Source organism: Leptonotus elevatus, chromosome 2 (genome assembly GCF_054856555.1).
Source record: "Leptonotus elevatus isolate MCC_2025b chromosome 2, RoL_Lele_1.0, whole genome shotgun sequence".
In the NCBI taxonomy this organism is placed as follows: domain Eukaryota; kingdom Metazoa; phylum Chordata; class Actinopteri; order Syngnathiformes; family Syngnathidae; genus Leptonotus; species Leptonotus elevatus.
The window spans coordinates 40,057,279-40,078,436 of NC_141240.1; the positions used below are offsets into that span (position 1 = coordinate 40,057,279).

General features: G+C 44.9%; 1 protein-coding gene across 3 annotated transcripts in view; it reads right to left on the minus strand.

Annotated features, from left to right (window-relative positions):
* Nucleotides 1-20,796, minus strand: part of agap1 (ArfGAP with GTPase domain, ankyrin repeat and PH domain 1) — an 86,308-nt gene extending 65,512 nt beyond the window's left edge. For 2 of the 3 annotated variants that reach the window (XM_086067890.1, XM_086067889.1), the window contains exon 1: nucleotides 5,353-7,123. In XM_086067890.1, coding sequence (XP_085924016.1) covers nucleotides 5,353-6,499 — 1,147 coding nt within the window. In that variant the 5' untranslated portion in view covers nucleotides 6,500-7,123. Of the gene's footprint in view, nucleotides 1-5,352; nucleotides 7,124-19,851; nucleotides 20,063-20,136; nucleotides 20,261-20,566 lie in introns of those variants that run through there. The other variant, XM_086067891.1, reaches the window with a different exon arrangement.
* Nucleotides 20,797-21,158: the final 362 nt, after the last annotated feature.

A 21,158-nucleotide genomic window follows, 5' to 3' on the forward strand; every position in this document is an offset into this window, starting at 1 on the left:
ACCCAAATCTTTGTTGCTTCCCAGTAAATACCTGAAAATAAGAGCTGAAATGTTGATTAGCTCCTAAATTTTGATGTCAGCGTTTTTTTTGCCTACAGCAAAATTAAACAAATTAGCGTCACTGACTGTTCATATATAATCGACATGCTTTGCCACAGAATCACATATTGACTAACTGCTGGCAGCCGTGTAGTGAGTGACCGCACACAAACGCACGCGCTAACACAAACACACAAGGAGGCGACTTGGCTCGTGCCTAAAAGACTGAATTAAAGAGTTTGTCCTGTTAACAAGCAATTGGGAGAAGTCATTGAGAAGTCAAAAAGGAGCCCCTATGCATAAATACCTTGCAAATACACGGACTGACCCACATATCATTCCGACACTCCACAGATCCATCCCCCACCAGCTTTGCACGAACACATCTGGCAGGCACCATGCTAGCAGTTTTCATTTCATGCTAAATCAAACAAAGCCACCGTGACACCAGCGAGCTAGTAACTGGTTCAACTATGCAAATGAGGCTAAGGCTGTGAAGCAACGACGTGTTTATATCATGGCCATTTTCCCCCATCAATCTCTATTCTTGGCTACTCAAGTGCGTACGCACATCGGGGAGAGTGATCGCGTCTCCTGATGGATTTGAGCCTTAGATACAGTAAGAGCTTTAAGCAGCAGGGGGTGGATCACCGTGATGCGCTGTTTGCACGCCAGCATGGCCTGGCCAGTATTACGTGAGCATGTTGTGGGGACAAAAACAAACACAACTAAGGTGATCCAGGACAGGACGTGTGTTAATTGAAGCAGCACTTCCGTAGTCTGACAGTCAGACGGGGGTTGCAGGTGTTACTGGATGGATGTTGGGAGTGTGCTAATGCTGGTGTGCGCAGTAGCGGGTGGGGGTTGGGTTCAACCTAGCAAGTTCAGACCTTGAGATTTAATATCAAACAGACAAATGTGCCCTTTGTCTGTTTTATGCAAGGGGTGTTCAAACTTTTTCCATCAAGAGATGCACTCTGAAATTTAACATAAAAACAAATCTATTTATTAAGCAAGTATATATTTATAGTTATTTTTGAAAAATTACTATGTCACTGCTTTTTGTTAACGGTGATTTTGGACTGGCCTGCGGTCTTGTATCCCACAGGAATCAATCCAGCTCTGTACTGAGAAACATATTAACTAATTCGAGCCCGAAAACGTGTAATAACGTTTGTAAAAAGTTTGTCTTCCCCTCCCAAAACCTCTACACATTAAAAAAATTTATAAAAATAAAATGTATGCAAGAGCATACCAAAGGCTTGGATGCACCTTCTGACATGAAGAGGTGGCTTAAAGCAATGGTAGTTATTGCAAAAAATGGCAGCAGAGTATAAGAGATCAGCCAAAGCCATGTTGCAACAAGCTCTTTTTGTCAAGTGTTTTCACCAGGAATGTGAATTCTAATGTTAATTGCTGCAAAACCGTGAACAGATACAAATATACTTTTTTTTCCTGATGAAAGAAGAGACTAATCTTTTTTTTTGGTAGGTCCCATGTTTTTATAGTAATAGAACACAATATTCTGTGGGCCTTGCTAAATCAGTCAAAATCCAATGAAACAGCTGGGAGCAAAGGGGGTTGCTTCAGTGAAAATGGCTGGGAGTGAATGAGTTAAAATAAGTTACTAAAACTAGGAATGCATTATATAATGCTATTTTCAACCGATGCCGATAAACCAATAATTTAGAGAGTGCCGAACATGAATATACTTTGGAGTCCTACTATAAGTCCAATATGTACAAATACATTTAAACATTGTGTAAAGCACCATGAAGCTGAATTTTATTGATATATCTGCTTCAACGACAACCTGTAACTCATTTTGAGTTTGCCAAAACAAAACAGTCATGTTTTAAAAATGTAACAAAAAACTGCGAGGGTAACATTTTGGAGAGACACAGTAACGAAAGCCCACACTGGCGACTGCCATGTAGCGCGAACACGAGGTCGCGCGCATTATGATGTCACAAATATGCAACACTACCCTAGGAGAGGGGAGGGGAGGGGTTGAGGAGTTCAGCACAACTTGAGCCACAACCACAACAGGCGGACCTAGTCTATTATTATTGGCGGCTTTCTTTAATATCTGGTTTATGTGAATGATGCCAAATTGGTTGATAATTGCCGATATTTATCGGCCACTGATATTATTGTGCATTCCTAACTAAAACAAAAGCAATCTGGTAGTAAACTAATCCATTTCTACTATAAAAGTTCAGAGTAAAACCAATTTACAGGGGGTCGCAAATGGTCCCAGAGCCATAGTTTGGACACACCTGTTCAAGTCCTTTTAAGCCACATACAACGCCACAAGCTTCAATTTAGTCCTGAAAGGGACGTGGTGGTGAGGAGGAGGAGGGTGAAGAACACAGATGCACACTCACACTCTTTGACACCCACACAACCTCGGGCAGTCACTAGATAAACACAGCCACTTTACACTCACAAAAACAAAACATGCCATACCTGTAATCAAGCAAACCATGAGAATTAAAGAACTAGCCAGGCCCGACGCATGCAAGCAAATAATCGTCAATGACTAACCCTCTCACCCCTGGCAATGAAAAAAACTGCAATCCCTGCTATTCTTATGTGCAAACAATGATTTGAGGCGCCACATATATTATTTTAATGAACCAGAAGCAACATGGCGTAATTGTGGGAAAAATGAATTGCCCTGACCACTGCAGCCATATCAAAATAAAACAAAGCTGAAACCGGCGAGTATGAAGGCATTCATTGACTGCACTTGTGCATTTTGGTGACCCTCCACCCTTGGCTTCTTTGCCACAGATATACAGTGTCCATAAAGTCTCTTTACAATTTAAAAAAAAAAAAATGTAGATGAGATATCTTAACCAGATTTGTTTTGTCAAAATCGAAATAATCGACCGATAGAGCCGTATTGGGATTAATCGTATCGAATCGAATCTTGACCTATGAATCGTGATACAGATCAAATCGCCAGGTACTAGGCAATGCACACCCCTAGAAATGATAAATATACGTATTATTGTAAAACAAAATATATGTAGTGAATCTATTAATCAGCCGATCTCACTTGGGACACCATTTTTGTAGCGAAAGATCACTCTGTGATACAACATGATATTTTTAAGTGGCCGTTACATCTGTGATGCTGCAATGCTGTTCACCTGGGTTTTAAATTCAAAAAGCACAGCACAACAAGTTGCAGAAGATCGTCCACTCACAACATTGAGACTCTCGCTTGACATTGCAGCTGCGTTTGATCGTGTTACTTAAGAGTGCGGCGGCCCTTAAATATGCAGCAGACGACGGCAGAGAGATGGAGAAGGGAAGCATCCCTTCATCTTTCTGATCAGTTGTGTGCGCGCCTCACATTACTTCTGCATGGCTGTGGATGTAGGTCACACACACAGACTGACTGACTCGCACACACTCACACATACGCGCTCCTTTACACAAGCATACGTCTATACTGTTTTGATTCTTAATTGAGCTCTCGCCGCTCCAAACATTTTACCACTAAAATGTTCTTATACCGAATATGGTCAGTCTGGAGTCTTCTTATGCATTGGAAAAAGCCCATCACTTGCCAGATTTCCTGTCAGGATTCATCAGGTCTGTTGTGAATATTTTGAGGTCGGGGGTTGACAAAGCTGCACACGCCAGCAGAGTGACACTCAAGTGTCACATTCTCTCAACTTGTTTTTTTTTTTTTCTGCTTTAGATGTCAAAGTGGCGGCTGTGTTTCCCAAAGGCCTGCAGGCAGTTGAGTCCTGTGACCCACTGTGGTTCGAGCAGAAAGTGACAAATCATCACAATTTGGGGCAACTTCTATTATATCTTAAGTTGTTTATGTGTGGGTTCTTTAAAACATTTCGAACTCTCATTATGAATGGCAAACACAACCGCAGCGTCATACAAGACGAGAAAAAGTTGGGTTTACGCTGCAGGTCCAAGTTCCCAATTCTTATTTAAGACCTACTACAGTCTATCCGATTATTTTTTAAATCTGTTTCCATGTACATATGAAGAGTTTGAAGACACGTACACATTGGAAGTAAAATGCTACAAAAATGTCAACACCTGGAAGTGACGAGTAATTCATCCATCCATCCATCCATTCATTCTCTGAACCGCTTAACCTAACTAGGGTCACTGGCGTGCTGGAGCCTATCCCAGTTGTCACTGGGCGAGAGGCGGGGTACACCCTGATTTGGTCGCCAGCCAATCACAGGCCACAAATTGACAATGCATAATTCATACTAATTTTGAAGGTTACATAACATATAGTTGGCCTGGGTTGACGCTTTCCCTCCATTTATGTAAATAAGGGTGGCCTCCGCATTATTCCAAATTTGTTTTCTTTTTAATGATTACATACACCGCTATTGTAGCATATTTAGAGTGACCCTATTTTATTGTATTTTGCATTCATTGTTTTTTAATGACATCAAGCTTGCATTGAGGTCATTCTGAGCTGTGAGTTTACATTGCATTCTCATTGGCAGATCTGATATGAGATACAGCACATATCCCAATCATGCCACTTGAGAGCAAAGGAAATGAAATTTGTGACTTAAACCACGCAGTGTAAATCAACTATATATGCCGAGTTGCTTCCTGTCTCTATCAATGTTTTTGCTTGGGAACTTCACAATCTGAGCGAGATGACCCCAAAGAACTTGACGAAAAGGTGTTCCAAGTTCTAAAAACACTTAGGAGGGTTGCCTTGTTGCAACCTTTAACCCACCTTTAGCTAAATTTACTCACAATCAAGCCTCACAAAAAGAGAAGTAGTATGTTAGCTAGCTATTATCCTTTTCGGTAGAAATATTTAAAGCAACAGGCCACTTTCAAGGTTTACTGCGGTTTCACACTACAGACTTACATCAGCAACACATTCTGGCACGCGATGACGTTGGTTAGGGAATGTGGAGTTGAATTCATTCCAAACAGCGCTGTCACTACAAAGGGAAGTACCTTTCCATCTCGATGTGACTTTGAGGCCTAAACCTGGCTTCAAATGCACAAGGTCCCTGAAGAGATCTTCCTCTTCCTTTCTGACCTCATCTTTGCCCTCATTGCTATTTCAATTTGTTTCCACTTCTGGCTGGAAAATGCTTGTTATCGACATAGTCACCTCGCCGACACAGACACAGACAGTCCTCTTAAACCTGAGCTGCATTTGTTTGCACTTGGGACATGAAGTACATGTAGCTCCAAGTAATGAAAGACAAACAGAGGGAGCCTCAACCAAACATCACCCCGCCGACCAAAACAAACACACATTAACCCCCTAAACACACAAAGATGCAGGTTTACCGCCTGTGCTGCCGTTCACACTCTCTGTGCTGGACTGCGAAGGAGTGGTCCTGTGGCGGAGGGGACGGATTGTGCCGGGGCTTCCCACTGGTGTCAAGGTGCCGGTCCCGTCCCTGCGTGAGAAGATTCCGCTGAAGAAGCGCACCAGCCTCCTCTCACTGGAACGTCCTCTTCCTCCTCTCCGAAGCGGCAGCGCAGCCAGAACCTGGAGGTCACTGTTGTCCAGCGTGCGATTTTTACCGCCGTGCGCACTCTCCCAGCGGCTAAGTTCAAACACAGGGTCCGTCTTGTTCAGGATGGCACCGACCTCCAGCGTCCGACTCTTCTCTATGGTGCCTAAGCGAGGGCGGCCGGGGGTGCTCTGGCGCAAAGCGTCAACTTGTTTGACCTTCGGATCTCCGGATGCAAGATCACGGTCTACGCAAGCAGAACTGCTGAATTGTTTGTCCTTAAGCGCTTGCAAACGTGGCCGCTCGCTGCCCGTCCAGTGCCGAAAGCTGAAGCTGCGGCGCAGCAGGCCGGCAGAATCCTGATGAGGCAGCGTCTCTACTGTTGGTGATGCCCCGTTTAAGGGTGCCGTCCCGTTTAAGGGTGCCGTCCCGTTTAAGGGTGCCGTCCCGTTTAAGTGTGGCGTCGTCCCGCCGTGGTCTACCGACTCAGGGCTCTTCTCCAAACTCTTTGACTTGAAGAGTCTCTTCATCTTTATCACGCCGTTACTCACCACATTCCCAGGAGAGTCTGTTCTTGTACAAATGTTCTCAAGTCCAGGAGAAGCTGGCGATTCTTGCGAACTCATAAACATGGTGGTGTTTTTCTTCGCCATTTGCACTTGCTGCTTGCGGGCCATTTTAAGCCTCCCCAGCTCCAGCTGGCCAGTGCTATACGTCCTGAAGTTCCTCATGTGGTTTTGCGATGACAAATCATCTGATTCGTCCTCCACTTCTTGCACTTGTTCTAGCAGGCCAGTGCGCTGGGCCTCCATTGAGGATTGCTGCCTGAAGACCCTTGCTTTTGGCTTTTCCAATGTGCCGTCCCCGTCCTCCAATGTCTCCTTCTTCACCAGCGTGAGGGAGATGCGGTACACGGTTTTCCTCTGAGCCGTCCCTCTCTCCATCTCTTCAGAAGAGTTCCCATCCAGAAGGAACATGGCTGGAATCCCAAGTCCTGCCTCAGAAACTCCGCAAATCTTCCAAAAAAATCTCTATAAAGTTCCCATGTAGCTTCCTTACAGGCAGCAGATAAAAAAAAAAAAAAAAAAAGTCTCCATAAAGTTCCTGTGCGAAGCTTCCTTACAGGCAGCAGATGTCTCACAGGGTTCAACAATCTATTGCCCCATTTCTCAACATGTTAAACTAGTTGAGCAGCACCAGTCATAAACACCATTGAGTGACTTCCCCGTCACCAGAGGCGCAAAAAGCTGACAGGAAATGCATTCCGCCTTCATCCCCACAGAATTCGGCTGGCAGCGCAAACTCTCCCCCCCGAAAAAAGAAGGGGAGAAAAGGCGTGCAGGTGTCCTCGCCACTCTCCCTTCCTTCGCTGCGTGTCCCGCCGTCAACGCCGCGATATTCCAAAAACTGAAGCTTCAATTTGATTCACTCTCACTCACGGTGCGAGCGCGTCGCGTCCCATTGCGCGTGCGCGTGCGCGTGTGCGCAGCCAGACGAGAGCCTTTCACCGCCACTCCACTGTCATTCCTATTTAACAAGCTTTATCTCAAGACAAGGGCCATGGTCAACCCGTCACAACAGTCCCGATGCCGTCGCCTCCATTGCACTCTCAGCTGTGCGCGCACGCACTCAGGCTCACACACGCGTGCACACACACACGGTGCGCGCGCGCAGCGGTACAGATAAAACATGAGATGGATTGTGCAAAGCAGTGTTGCCAGGCCTAGCTGTACTTTGCAGTTTTCCATCAAAGATAAAAACACAATCCATTCAGCATGACGGATTGCCGCGTGCGTTACTATTTCCTCTCCAGTCATTTTCTCCCTTCTGATGCTGGCCGAGAGTTGCTCTCTCTGTAAAAACGTCTGCATGACATCCATGCCGGGTTTTACTTTGTACCAAGAGGGGGCGGAACCTGCTCTTTCTAGCCATAGTATCTCAATGAAGCTCAACTTTGCTTCTGTTGCCCCACAAACATTTTATGCCTGGTGTGAAGATGCTGAGTGTACGGTTGATTGCATTGTTTTGGCAAAGAGGAAAAGGGGAGAGGGAAGACTCTCCTGTATTACTCATTTTGTTTTATCAAAATGTGGTTGTTATCATTACTTTCTCCTTAAGCCTTGCTCCGCTTCAGATGGAGAGGAAAATTCAACGAATGGAAGCGGAGGGCACTTCACCTCCTGTTTAAGATACATGCTAAAACATACAAATTTTTACACAATGACTGAATAAATAAATTTGAGTGTCTGAAAAAAATTCAATATGCAGTCAAAATATTCTTAACAGGTACATATTTAAAGGATCTTTGTGCAGTTTGTCACTTTTTTACTCCTCTGGCCCAAAGCGTAACTGGCAGCATCTGTGGTGCGCGTGCAAGTACGTGCACAATCTTAAAGCGACAGCCACAGTTGGCAAACAAAGACATGACTTCAAATGAGGTAAGAAAAACTCTGCAACGCCCCTCCCCAAAGAAATGGTAGAGTGTGGGTCCACACACTCCACTATAAAGGGAAGATAAAAGCTGATAGGTGCAGTCAGAGTAAAACAGTCAGGGCTCTTCATACTCATCTGGTCATTGGTGGAGCATGCATGATGTAGAAAATGCTTTAACCTTTTACCTTTTTAAATGGCAGAATATACCTTTAAAGAAAAAAAAACTGTCGTAAAGTGTAGTTAAAAGCACATAAAAAGCAGTCCATTTACCATAAATCTAAGTTTGGCATTATTTGTGAAAAAGAAAAATGTGAAAAACACATTAACTAATTTTCTCCCCAAAACGTATTTTTAAAAGTTTTTGCGTGTCCCAAAGACGTATTTATACGTTTTCATGAGGTTTTGTCTACGCTAGAGCATACAGAAGGCTTTGATGCAGCCTCTGAACTGAAGAGAACGGGTGAAACAATGGTAGTAATTACTAAAACGGCCAGCAGGTGGCAGCAGAGAATAAGAGATCAACCAGGGCCAAGTTGCAACAAGCTGATTTCCCCACAGTTCTAAACGGATAGAAATATACTTTTTTCTTGGTGAAAGAAGAGACTAATCTTTCTTTTGATAGGTTCCATGTTTTTTTTATATCAATAGAACACAATATTCTGTGGGCCTAGCAAAATCAGTCAACATCCAGTAAAACAGCCGGGAAAGAACATACAACTTTTGTGCCTTTGTAACAGCCTCTGCTAACGTTCTCCCTGATCCTTTATTTGCACTTTTCCGCCTGTTTTTAAAACGCCATTTAGTGTTCGCTTTGCCTCGTGCAAAGCTGTTATGCGATATTTACAGCATTCCTTTTTTTTTTTCAAATTATCAGCGCTTGTTGTCTTACGCGCCCTCAAATCGGCAGCCCGTTTACAACAGTTCTGTGGTCTCCTTTATTTGCACTCTTCCACACTTTTTTTCTCCATTTAGTGTTTGTTTTGCCTCGTGCAAAGCCGTTTTGCAATATTTACAGCACTTTAACCGTGATTTTTTTTGGCGGAGATGATCGGCGTTTCTCGCCTTGTGTGCCTGTGAATCGGCAGGCTGTTTACAACAGCTCTGTTCATTTTATTTGCACTTCCCACCTGCTTATTCTTTTTTTGCATCAAGCTCAACTGTAGTAATTCAGCAGAGAATATCAGTAGTATTGGACTTTAGCTGTTTGCCTATGATGCTACATGTTATTGTATTTATTGTGTTTTACATTTAGTCTTATGTACAGCACTTTGTTACGGCTGTGGTTGCTTTTAACTCCATGTCAAAATGTCAGTCCTGCTGATTGGTTCAATCTGCAAGGTCACCTTCAAGGCGGAACTTCAAACTGGGATGCCGTGAAGGTGGTGAGGCAAACATGAAGTGCAGTCTCCTCCCCAGTTTACTCCTTCATCCTTTTAATGTTCACCGTGTCATCTTATGATGACACACAAACACACCTGAAAGGCTGCAGCGGCAGGAGGTACAGCATCTCCCTCCCCCATACTACCACACCCTCTGGAGACAGGAAAAATGGGTCAGTCAGTCAGCGATGGGAAGAGGGGGAGGGCAGGTTGAGAAAATTCCAATGCTGCCGGGAGGACGCGCATCAAGACCAGTGCCATCAAAACCACAACAACAAAATCATACAGTAGAAATGTCACATTTTTTCATTAACAGCAGTCAATTTGGGTTTACAATGACGGGCAAATTGCCATGGTAACCAGCCGGCTGCTTTGGGTGTTGACGATTTTTGTCAAATGTAACTGTCGCCCTTCATCAGCATCCTGAGCTCCATGAAATGTTTGATGTCAAATTGTGGTTGACATTTCACAACCAACCAGATGCTCTCCTGTGCTCATGCAAGGCCGGCCATCGGTCCGAGACCAATGAGCAACAAGGCTGCAGCGATTTAGCAAGCTCCAGCAGCAACAAATCCACAAGTACAACAAATACATTAGTAATGTGTATGACCTACTTCTAGTGGCCCACATCTTCCCTCCGCTCGCCACCAGAACCCCCCCGCAGAGTTCGCTGCCTTTGAATGCTCGACACAGCTTGTTATTATGAATCTTTTTTCAGCTACTTAAAACAAAAAAAACGTGAAGCTCATACAATTTTCATCATCAGTCACCTCTACATTCTATGAGAGGAATTCACATTCCCGCTGGTTGTGCTTGCTTCTCATCCAGATACAAAACTCTTGAGAATGTTTGACCTTATCAATTTAAGATGGCAAATTCTAAAAATCGACAAAACAAGGTTAGGATTGTTGTTTATTGAGCCTCACTTGGGGGGGTTAAAAAGCAACATCTCCACATGCTCAGAAATCCCAGCATTCTCAATTAGCAAGTGCAACTAACTGCTGCCACCTGCTGAGCATCATTCAGTAGTGCACTTAGTCTACTCTGGATATAGTATGGACACCATGTAATACTCCATCCTTTCATTCTCAGAGCTTCTTATTCTCACGAGGCTCTTGGGGGAGCGAGGGCCTCTATATTCCAGCAGTTTTTAGGCAAGAGCCAGGGTACACCCTGAACTGGTCGCTAGCCAATGGCAGGGCACAAAAAGACAAACAACCATCCACACGCACGCCTACGAATGATACTCACGTTAATGAAATTAGGGTTAGGTCGTGTCATCCAAAAGTGCTAACACTTATTCCACAAGAACTAGAGTACACCAACAGATGCTCTGAAAGCCACTACAGCCTCAAGTTGCCGCTGCTAGATAAAAGGAATGCTTACTAAAAATAAATGGAGCTGAACTCCAGCTTGTAGCAAATACACGTGGACGAGGGCACAGGGACCACAATGAAAAAAAAAATGGCAGTGAGAGTTGGGAACCACAGAATGCACCGTGGCATGTTTGGAGTGGGAACATTAAAATAACTTTAACATGGACACACATCAAGTGAAATTATTACAAGCTTCAATAAATGCAGTTTACCCATGAAATGGTTCAGTCTAAAATAGAAGAAGAATGAGAATGTAAAATAGTAGTAGAGTGACTGAAGAGAACAAATTTGCAGGTTCCCAAGTTAGGGACGCTTCCTTTCTTGTATGTTTGGCTCTTTGAAAAGCATTTGGTGTTCATGTTCTATTCCATCCGCATGTACTTTCTGTCTTCCTAAAATTCTTGTCTTTTCTGTTCCCCCATAATTCTTTGTTGCTGGAGGCGTGGCTCCAGGGATCAGATTCCAGATCACTCCCTATCCACAATATAGAGCGCTATATAGTGAGTTGGCTATTTTGTAGTGTGGTTGGAATGTGATGTGAGGAGAGGTTATCCCCTACATAGTGCCTGCAGACTTACACAGTGATTTTACTTTGGTTTAGATTCTTTTACAGAAGGAGAACAAAAGGTGAGCTGGTATGTTGTAATTGGGTGAGGGCAATGATGTAATTAGAGACCCAGTGTGTAGTTCTTAGCGCCATCTAGTGGTCAAAGAATAGCATTAGAAGCGCACACACTACGGTGACTCAGAGAGACCACATTTCGCAAGCCTTCCACCAATTCTTATTTTGCGTGAGCAAACGAGCATTTCGCCGAGCAAGGCTGCTAAAAGTGACATGTGTCGTAGTATCGGAGTACAGACGCATGATATCAGCATCCCTAATTTATACAGATAAAATAAATTTAAAAAAAACTTGCAGAGGAACGCTACAACTCCAATAATAACAAACAATAACTAGTAGTACTAATGTGGCGCCAAGAATTAGGACCACAGTGTATCGTGTGTCTCCCAAATCACCTTGACGGCAGGTTTCGCAGGGTGCCCGCTTGCCACCCTCACAGGAAGATGCAAGAGCATTGTTACGCTGAGAGCAGGAAGTCTATTTTTATACCTGCATGTGATCCGTGTGGGACTTGCCTGGGCTATTGTTTGGGTCAGTGTCCGGCGCTTCCCTTCGCAGCGGACACAGGGAAGTGAGCGGCCTTGTGAAGCTGCAGCTGCCGACGTGACGCTGACGCATACAACCGGCAGAGTTTTCATCATCGGAAAAAGCAAATGTCAGATCATCTGTTGACCTGCTGGGAGTGCCAATCCACTCCTGGGTACCGATTCCAGATGGGCCGTTCAGGTCTGCCCAAGAATTTGCCGCGGTCCGAGGTAGCATCAGAGGTGTCAGCCTGTCAGTCTGGAAATGGATTCACAGCCCGCGGCCTTTTGTGTTGAAAGCAATTAACGCGCATTTATTAAACTGAATGTGCCAAAAAGTCGCAACAGCCGTGTCAAAGTGTACTTCAGACACGGCAATGCTGCAAAACTGCTTTGGGCAGTTGTGTCTGTAAAAAACATGGAAGCAGGAAGAGATACTGATCAACCTCAGCCATTTGTTTGTTTGTGTTTTGACTTGTTGGGTGACGCTCACACCGTCTGCTCACAATGTGCTGATTGAGGCGATTAGCTGGTTCTGTGGTTACAGCGCCAGCTCATAATCCTTCTGGAGGACTCTGTGGATTCCATTTGACCTGCCACTCACATCTATTTATTGAGAGTATCCTGAAAACAAGACAAATGTTCCATCACTGATCAGGTGGACACCTGAGCGACATCAGCACTGTGTCACAGAGCGGTGTCACCTTACTGTTTGACCAGCAGGTGAGGAGAGTAAGGACAGATACTATTAGGAGAATAAAGCATAGTGAGCTCCCATTGTTTCTTCAGGTTCCCGCTCAAGGAACCAATCGGCATTAGCTTTGACCTTAAAGTGGAAGTCAACCCAAAATTTTTCTTGACAATAATATGTTCTAAGCAGTCCCACTAATCTAAAAATGGTATTATGATCTCCTCCGTAAGCCGGCACCTTATCGTGGTGGAGGAGTTTGTGTGTCCCAATTATCCTAGGAGCTATGTTGTCTGGGGCTTTATGCCCCTGGCAGGGTCAACCATGGCAAACAGGTCTTAGGTGAGGGGCCAGACAAAGCACGGCTCAAAGACCCCTTATAATGAACACAATATATGGACAGACGTTTCCCTTGCCCGGACGTGGGTCACCGGGCCCCCCTCTGGAGGCAGGCCCGGAGGTGAGGCTCGTTGGCGAGCGCCTGGTGGCCGGGCCCTATGGGTGCAGAGGGAAGGGTGCACAGCCCGAAGAGGCAACGTGGGTCCCTCTTCCCATAAGCTCACCTCCGGTGGGAGGGGCCAAAGGAGTCGGGTGCTTAGTGGGCTAGGCAGCAGCCAAGGACGGGGACCTTGGCGGTCTGATCCCCGGCTACAGAAGCTAGCTTTTGGGACATGGAATGTCACCTCTCTGGCGGGGAAAGAGCCCGAGCTGGTGTGTGAGGTAGAGAAATTCCGACTAGATATAGTCGGACTCTTCTCCACACATGGCTTGGGCTCTGGTACCAATCTTCTCGAGAGGGGTTGGACTTTCTTCCACTCTGGAGTTGCCCACGGTGAGAGGCACAGAGCAGGTGTGGGCATACTGATTTATTCCCCTCCCCCGGCTTGGCGCCTGTACTGGGTTCACCCCAGTAGACGAGGGTAGCCTCCCTCCGCCTTCGGGTGGGGGGACGGGTCCTGACTGTTGTTTGTGCTTATGCACCAAACAGCAGTTCAGAGTACCCACCCTTTTAGGAGTCCTCTGGGGACTGCAACGCTCACGTGGGCAATGACAGTGAGTCCTGAAGGGGCACGATTGGGAGGAACCCCCCCCCCCCCCAAATTAGAACCCGAGTGGGGTTCTGTTATTGGACTTCTGTGCTCGCCACGGATTGTCCATAACGAACACCGTGTTTAAACATAGGGTTGTCCATATGTGCACTTGGCACCAGGACACCTTAGGCCGCAGTTCGATGATCGACTTTGTAGTCGTGTCATTGGCTTTGCGTTCGCATGTTTTGGACACTCGGGTGAAGAGAGGGGCGGCGCTGTCAACAGATCACCACCTGGTGGTGTGTTGGCTCCGATGGTGGGGGAAGATGCCGGTCAGACCTGGCAGAACCAAACGTATTGTGAGGGTTTGCTAGGAACGTCTGGCGGAATCCCCTGCCAGAAGGAGTTTTAATGCCCACCTCCGGCAGAACTCCTCCCATTGAGTCCGAGTGGGCCATGTTCCGCACCTCCATTGTTGAGGCGGGCAATCGGAGCTGTGGCCGTAAGGTGGTCGGTGCCTGTTGTGGCGGCAATCCTCAAACCCACTAGTGGACACCAGCGGTAAGGGATGCCGTCAAGCTGAAGAAGGAGTCTTATCGAGCCTTTTTGGTCTGTGGGACTCCGGAGACAGCTGAGAGGTACCAGGTGGCCAAGTGGAACGGGGCTTCAGCGGTCGCTGGGGCAAAAACTCGGGACATGGGAGGAGTTCGGTGAGGCCATGGAAAACAACTTCCGGACAGTTTCGAGGAAAATCTGGTCCACGATCCGACGTCTCAGGAGAGGAAAGCAGTGCACCATCAACACTCTGTATAGTGGAGATGGGGTGCTGCTGACCTTGACTCGGGACGTCGTGAGTCGGTGGGGAGAATACTTCGAAGTCCTCCTCAACTCCACCGACACGTCTTCCTTTGAGGAAGCAGAGTGTGGGGACTCTGAGGTGGGCTCTCTTATCTCTGGGTTCGAAGTCACTGAGGTGGTTGGAAAGCTCCTCGGTGGCACAAATAACACTGATCTGTATATATTACTGGATAGCCGATAGGCCAAGACTTTTGAAGCCGCGTGGCCGCCATATTACTCCTCCCAAGAAATGTTTTTCATCATACGATCCTATACATTTACAGTATCGAAATTGGAGAATATTTGAGACAGTACTTAGTATAAAATGATTTATTTTTGAAATTTGTTAAACATAAACAAGAGGACTTCAGACATTTTACAACTTGCCTTAAATACATGTTTAAATTATATGCTTAATGATGTTTACAGGAGGGGGAATTATAACTGTAATTCATAAAATGATGCCTCTGCCAAATCTAATATTGGGGTCTAAGTCAGTGAGAGAAAAGGAAAAGGGGGTGTTCAAAGCAGCACAGACCGTCCACTTGTTAAAAAATAGTGACCACCCCGCCACAAACTGCCCAACCCCACGCCCCTGCCCTATACTAAGAGCCTACGAGCTGTATATGTCTAATCTGTACGCAAACATAGTCTGCTCGCGAGATGGGAGGAGTAAGATGGCCGCCTTGTAACTTCAACGGCTAGCACGGGCATGTATGGGCTATCGGCTATCCAGTAATATATGCAGATCATTGCCAAATACAGAGAACAGGTGAGGCGTGATTGGTTACTTGAGCACAGACTTATAACTGAAGGGACTGCCAATAGGACCTTCGTGGCTGAAGCCAGAGGGCAGCCATTTTACGTTGCCACTTTTACTGACAACTTATTTTTTTCTTTCTCTGAAAACACTGTTAGTAGTGCGTGTTAGTTCGTTTTTAATGTAGTTTAACACATGGTGATGACCCGGGAAGCTGTCTGCAATTTTTTATCATTTTTAAACAAAGCTGTTTATTCTTTATATTTAAAATTAAAATGTGTCGGCCGTGGCTCAGGGTGTAGAGACGGTCGTTGAGTAACCAGAAGGTCGGCTGTTCGATCGCCACTCTTGTGTCATGTCATGTGTTGTTGTGTCCTTGGGCAAGGCACTTCACACACATTGCCTCCAGTGCTACTCACACTGGTGTATGGAAGGTGCAAATGTTTGGTGGTGGTCGGAGGGGCCGTAGACGCAGACTGGCAGCCACGCTTCCGCCAGCCTGCCCGAGGGCAACTGTGGCTACTCAAGTAGCTTACCGCCGCCACAGTCTGAATGTGTGAGAGCATGAATAATGTATCCATTGTGAAGTTTCAAGAAAGAAAAGCGCTCTATAAATCTGATTCATTATTATTATTAAAAGAAAAACCTACAAAGTGTTGAACATTTGAAAAGTAGTTTTACCAAACAAGCTTAATGGCATTAAAAATAATAATAATAATAATAATAATTTTGACACAAATATTTTCTCTTTAACTGCAAATGAATATCAGCTTGAAATATCAGTTAACGGCCTCCCTGACTACTAATAATCAATATCCGTATGAGCAGTGAAAAAAAAAACCCATATTGGTCTATCACTACTAAAAACAATCTTAACTCATGAAACCCATCAATGTTGATGCTGCCGCATATCAAAAGTGGACATCATCGTTCATTGACACGCAAAACAAGAGGCGAGAAAGAAAAGAAAATGCCAGTCAAGATTTGGCCCAATCTGGTCTGTGTTCACGTTGAGAAAGGGAGGAGGGATTTCTGATCCCACAGGCTTTAAGAGACAAAGACTGAAGACTCAGCAGGGGGTCTGGAATGACACAGATTGGACATGGTGGGACATCATCAGCACCCACAATCTTTGATGGCGTTAGTATATTGCTAAAACAACACACTGACACGAACCGCGCTGACAGTAAACACATCAACATGCATAATCTCCCTCACACTTTTCAAATACTTGCGTCTCGTGCAAAGATCTGCTTGCCAACGAGCGTCTGGCAGGCGGATTAATGAAAAGGAAAAGTGGAGTTTGTCGCTAATCCCAGCTCTCTTTGACTCGCCATCAATTGGGAACAGGAGTGAGTGACCTCTGACCTAGGTTTGACCTATGGGCCATGCTGCCGAGTGCCGAGTTGATGCCTTTACACCGCTGACAGCAAACTGTACCGCGATGCTGTGTTATCTTGTTACCTGAAAAGATTTCATGGACCAGATTACATCGGTCATGCTAATCCAGGCATTTCTTTATTTTCCTTGCAAACGTTTCATTCCTTTTTGTTTTGTTTTGGGGGATTATTACAGTTGGCATTGATCTCTCGTCGCTCAACCTCTCAATAGACGTGACGCGAAGCGACATAGTGATTTAGAGACTGTTATTTTACTAATTAAAAGTTATTATTGCCCATCGGGCCATGAAATCTACTACTTCGACCGAAGTTCGCCTGTCAGTTGAAGTTGCACATTTAGTCGGGGCTCATAGAGCGCGATATTTACTTAAACTGGAGATTGCTAGTTTGAAAACAGCCCCTTACCTCCTGTCACTTGCTGTTTTTACAAAGTTAATCAAATGGCCGTCTTTGACAAAATTCACAGCCCACGACCTATATCATTATGTAGTCAATGCCGTCTCTCCTCCTTAAACCAGGGCTGATTTAAAAAGCTTGTCAGTGGCCGTCTCTGGGACGAGATGCTACGCTCACATCCGGAGGACAATATACCCTCGCAATGCAAAGGTAACACTTGTTTATCACGCTAACTTGACTTATTTTGACACATTCTGTTCTATTTTGAAACGTTATGATGATGTTATGTTACCATGTTGACAAGCATGGAACAAATGACTATCGTAGTGGCAAACTATGCAGTAATTTTACAAATATGACTCTGAAAGATTGAGCTCCAGAGTAAAAAAAGACCAAATCCCCTATTATTAAATAGTCAAATGCACGTAATAGTTTTGAAGAAGGTACACTTTAAAACTAAGCTGTGTGTATGTGCAATTGGAGTGGATGCTAACTATCTATCTGGCTTTTTGATCTGATTTGAAACATGTCATTTGACACCTCTGTTACAATCTTTGTCAGCGTGTATGTTTGCTAGTAAAAAAATATATGAACTAACCTCGTAAAAGACGATCGCTGCAAAATAGATCCGCAAATACTCTTGAGGGCTGCCTCTCGAGTCCGGCTGCTACCATCGACATCTTTTATCTTCATCAGTAAATCGATGATTGGTTTACACCCAGTTTATTAGTACAATTGACCGCACAGCAGGATATGACTATTTTAGAACATAATCGATTAGATACAGGGCTATACACTGTATGAGATTCAATGGATCTGTACGAGGAAAGTGGTTATTTTACCGCCCACCGTCCGGGAGGGGGCGTTCCTATGAGGGCTGTGACGTGCAAAAGGTCTATACCGTTTCCCCTCTACCTTCTGTCCCTCTACTGTGTCTTTCCTTCTCAACACCAAGCAATAGTCCCATAAAGTGGAAAGGAAATAACACTGACTTCAAATGCAATCAATACGCTCCCGCCGCCATTGCAACATAACATGACCGCCTGCGACTTGATGAGCATTAGACTCTTCACGTCATGACTCACTTGGCTTCATGCACAGAAAAGTGTGCCTGCAGGGCGCCAGATGATGATGCGCCGCAAACACACGAGCACTTAGCGGAGAGGAATTGAATGTCTGCGCTTGGCCCTAATCTGCATGGGGGTGGGGTTTAAGCAGGCATGATGGACAAAAGGTGCAGAGATTTCAGCCACTGCATTATGTAAGTGATGGCTTCGGTCGAACACTTACAAATAAACAGACCGCCATCTTTGCAAAGACAGATTTCTCTAACTGACAATGCTGAAATCAAATGACACTCTGCTTCTGTTTCGGCATTTCCGAGCACACTAAAATGAGTCACTGCAAGCTCCAATATTCCCTCAAAGAACATGGATGAAAACAAACGAAGCAGCACTTAACGCCATCTGATGGTCCTCATGCAGAAACCAGGGAGACCAATCAGGACAAGGACGTGACTCACTGGAAATCTGCATGTTGCTACAAACCACTGCAGCAGTATTTGCTGACAATGCTACTGAACTATCAAAGACATGATGGATTGAGATGTCCCAACTCCGATTGTAGGTAAAGAATCAATTGTTGCATCTAAATCTCGACAACGGAACAAAGAAGCACACGAATCGCTCTCATATGACAAGAATAGGGCTTGTGTCATAGACGTACGTATCAGCCACTTTGGGGCTTAGGTGTAGCCATTGTAAATATACTCAAGTAGTAGTAAAGTATGTTAAAAACTAGGGGTGTCAAAATTAGTGCATTAATTTTGAGTTTATTTCAAGTTCCTTTAATGCCACTATTTTTTTAAACACACGATTAATGACTGTCCCTTACTTGTAAAGCCTTGTACTGGGGAAATTCCAGTTGCAACGCAGCAGACATGTCCACGTCAAAATTTAGCAGGAATAAATTGAACAAAAATGCATACATTTGTGGAGACTGGGGTCAAGTTGTATTTTACAATTTAAAAAATGTGCAGAATTTCACAAGTTACTTTATGTTAAAGATCAGATAGCTCTTAATATGAAAAGAAAAATGCAATGAGCTGTCACCAACGTCTTACAAATGCAATTATGCCATCTAGTGGCAGAAATATGACCTCAACACAAATCAATATCATACTTGTTTTTACAGTACAGTACAGCTTTTGAATTTTAACTCCATTTCATGAATTATTATTAAATGATCAATAACTAAAAGATGCAGCCATACTTCTATTAGTTTAAAAAAAAATTCAACTTTTATGTTAACAGGAGCATGAAAACTTTAAGAAACATATATATATTATTGTACATTTAGAACAGACATAACATTTGCAATTAATCGTGAGTTAACTATTGAAGTCATGTGATTAATTACGATTAAAAATTGCAATTGCCTGACACCCCTAGTTAAAATGCAAGATGGAGAGGGGATTTTATATGTAAAACTTAGACCATGCATGAGACTGATACATTGCAACAATGAACAATATCAATGTTGGAACTGTATGAAATCCCCAAAACAGATTGGAACAGCAATACACACCTGTTGTTTACATTTTGTTTTACCTCTTGTGTCGTGTTAGTGTGCATCAGCTATATATAGTTTACCAATGTGAGGGTAGCCGTTTCGTGGTTTCATTTTTCTCTCTTAATCCCCTTTCTTGCATCTTAACGTCATTTCCTTCACTATGCAACTAAACAGCTACTGCAAAGCCTTCATCACCTTCAGAACTCCTAACTCGACCAAAATCATCCCACAATGCAACACGGTTTTCCAAAGTGATCTTCAAAAAGTTCCTAAAGCAGCTCCTTAAAGTCATTGAAGCAGGCCCTGCCCTACCTTCAATGGCGATGACATGCTCCCGGATCTGGTTCTGAAGCAAGGGCTCGTCCACTCGCTCCAGCAGCTCGTAGATGGAGTAGATGTTGGGATGGACGGACTCGAACCTCTGGATCTCCGCCCGGATGGCGGCTGAATTGGCGAGATGCTGCTGGTAATTCATTGCCGCAGGGACTTCTTCCAGGATGGGGGTGGGACGTTTGCTGAAAAACTGCACACAAGAGCTGCTCACTACCACACGGATACAAATTGCATACACATGCTTTCTACCACGTTCGGACTCACAGCCACGGAGCAGTGCCGGAGCTACTGGCCGCTGCGGGCACTCGGTCCCCGGAGTCTCCCGGCTCCTGACTCGGGGGCGCTGACAGATGTGCAGCAGCCTGAGCAGGACTTCTCCATGTCTTGGCTGCCAGGGGGTGAAAAGTAGAGGACAGTTGCGCCGATGAATGAGGTTCACAACACGATTCCACAGCCACGTCCAGTCATGCGGAATACAGTACAACGGAATACAGTTGAGTACAACGGCCTTGCGGTTAGCAGGCTACGGTAGCTGCTAGCTGGACTCCGGCTAACGCTAACTAGCTAGCCGTAGCTTCTCAGTGTGTGGCTATATTCCAATAAAGTCGCTTTCGAGAGCCGCAAACACGAGTCTCACTATTATTTTACCGACACAAAACATCTGGTTAGAGAACAGCTGCTTGACGGTTCCTACCCGGAGCGGTTCGTTCGGGTCTGCTCCCTCCCTCCCGACCCTTTTCTTGTTTGTCTTCGCTGCCCGACGCTCAGCCTCGGGAACTCGCTTGCAAAAACAAACAAACACCCCTGTTCCCTTAAAAGTGATCAAATCGCCACGTTTGTTGTGTTCCGTTCGGCCACTGCCTCGTCCCGTGCACCAACGTCCATCCCTGGTAGACCGTATCCACAGCACAAACGATGGTGTAACGAGCGTTATTCCCCGCAATGTGCTTCCTGTTAGGGTTGCGCATTTCAAAATAAAACTCCAAGCCGATGGCGATTTTCACATCAAACTCGTCATGACATAAAACTCTAATTGCCGTTGTTATAGACTAATAGTGCGTAAATAACCATTCCAATATTAGTCTTTTAGACATGCTTCGGGCTATAAAACAGGTTTCATCCGCGGAACATCACGTCTTCTTTCCTTCCTGGAAACAAGCAAGTTAGCAACAACATCCACTTATCCATTTCCGCTGGGATTCGTGTTTAACGTCATATAAAGGTGTTGTCATATCACCAGGGGGGACAAAAATGCACTTAAGTAGAAGTGCAGATATTTGTGTTAA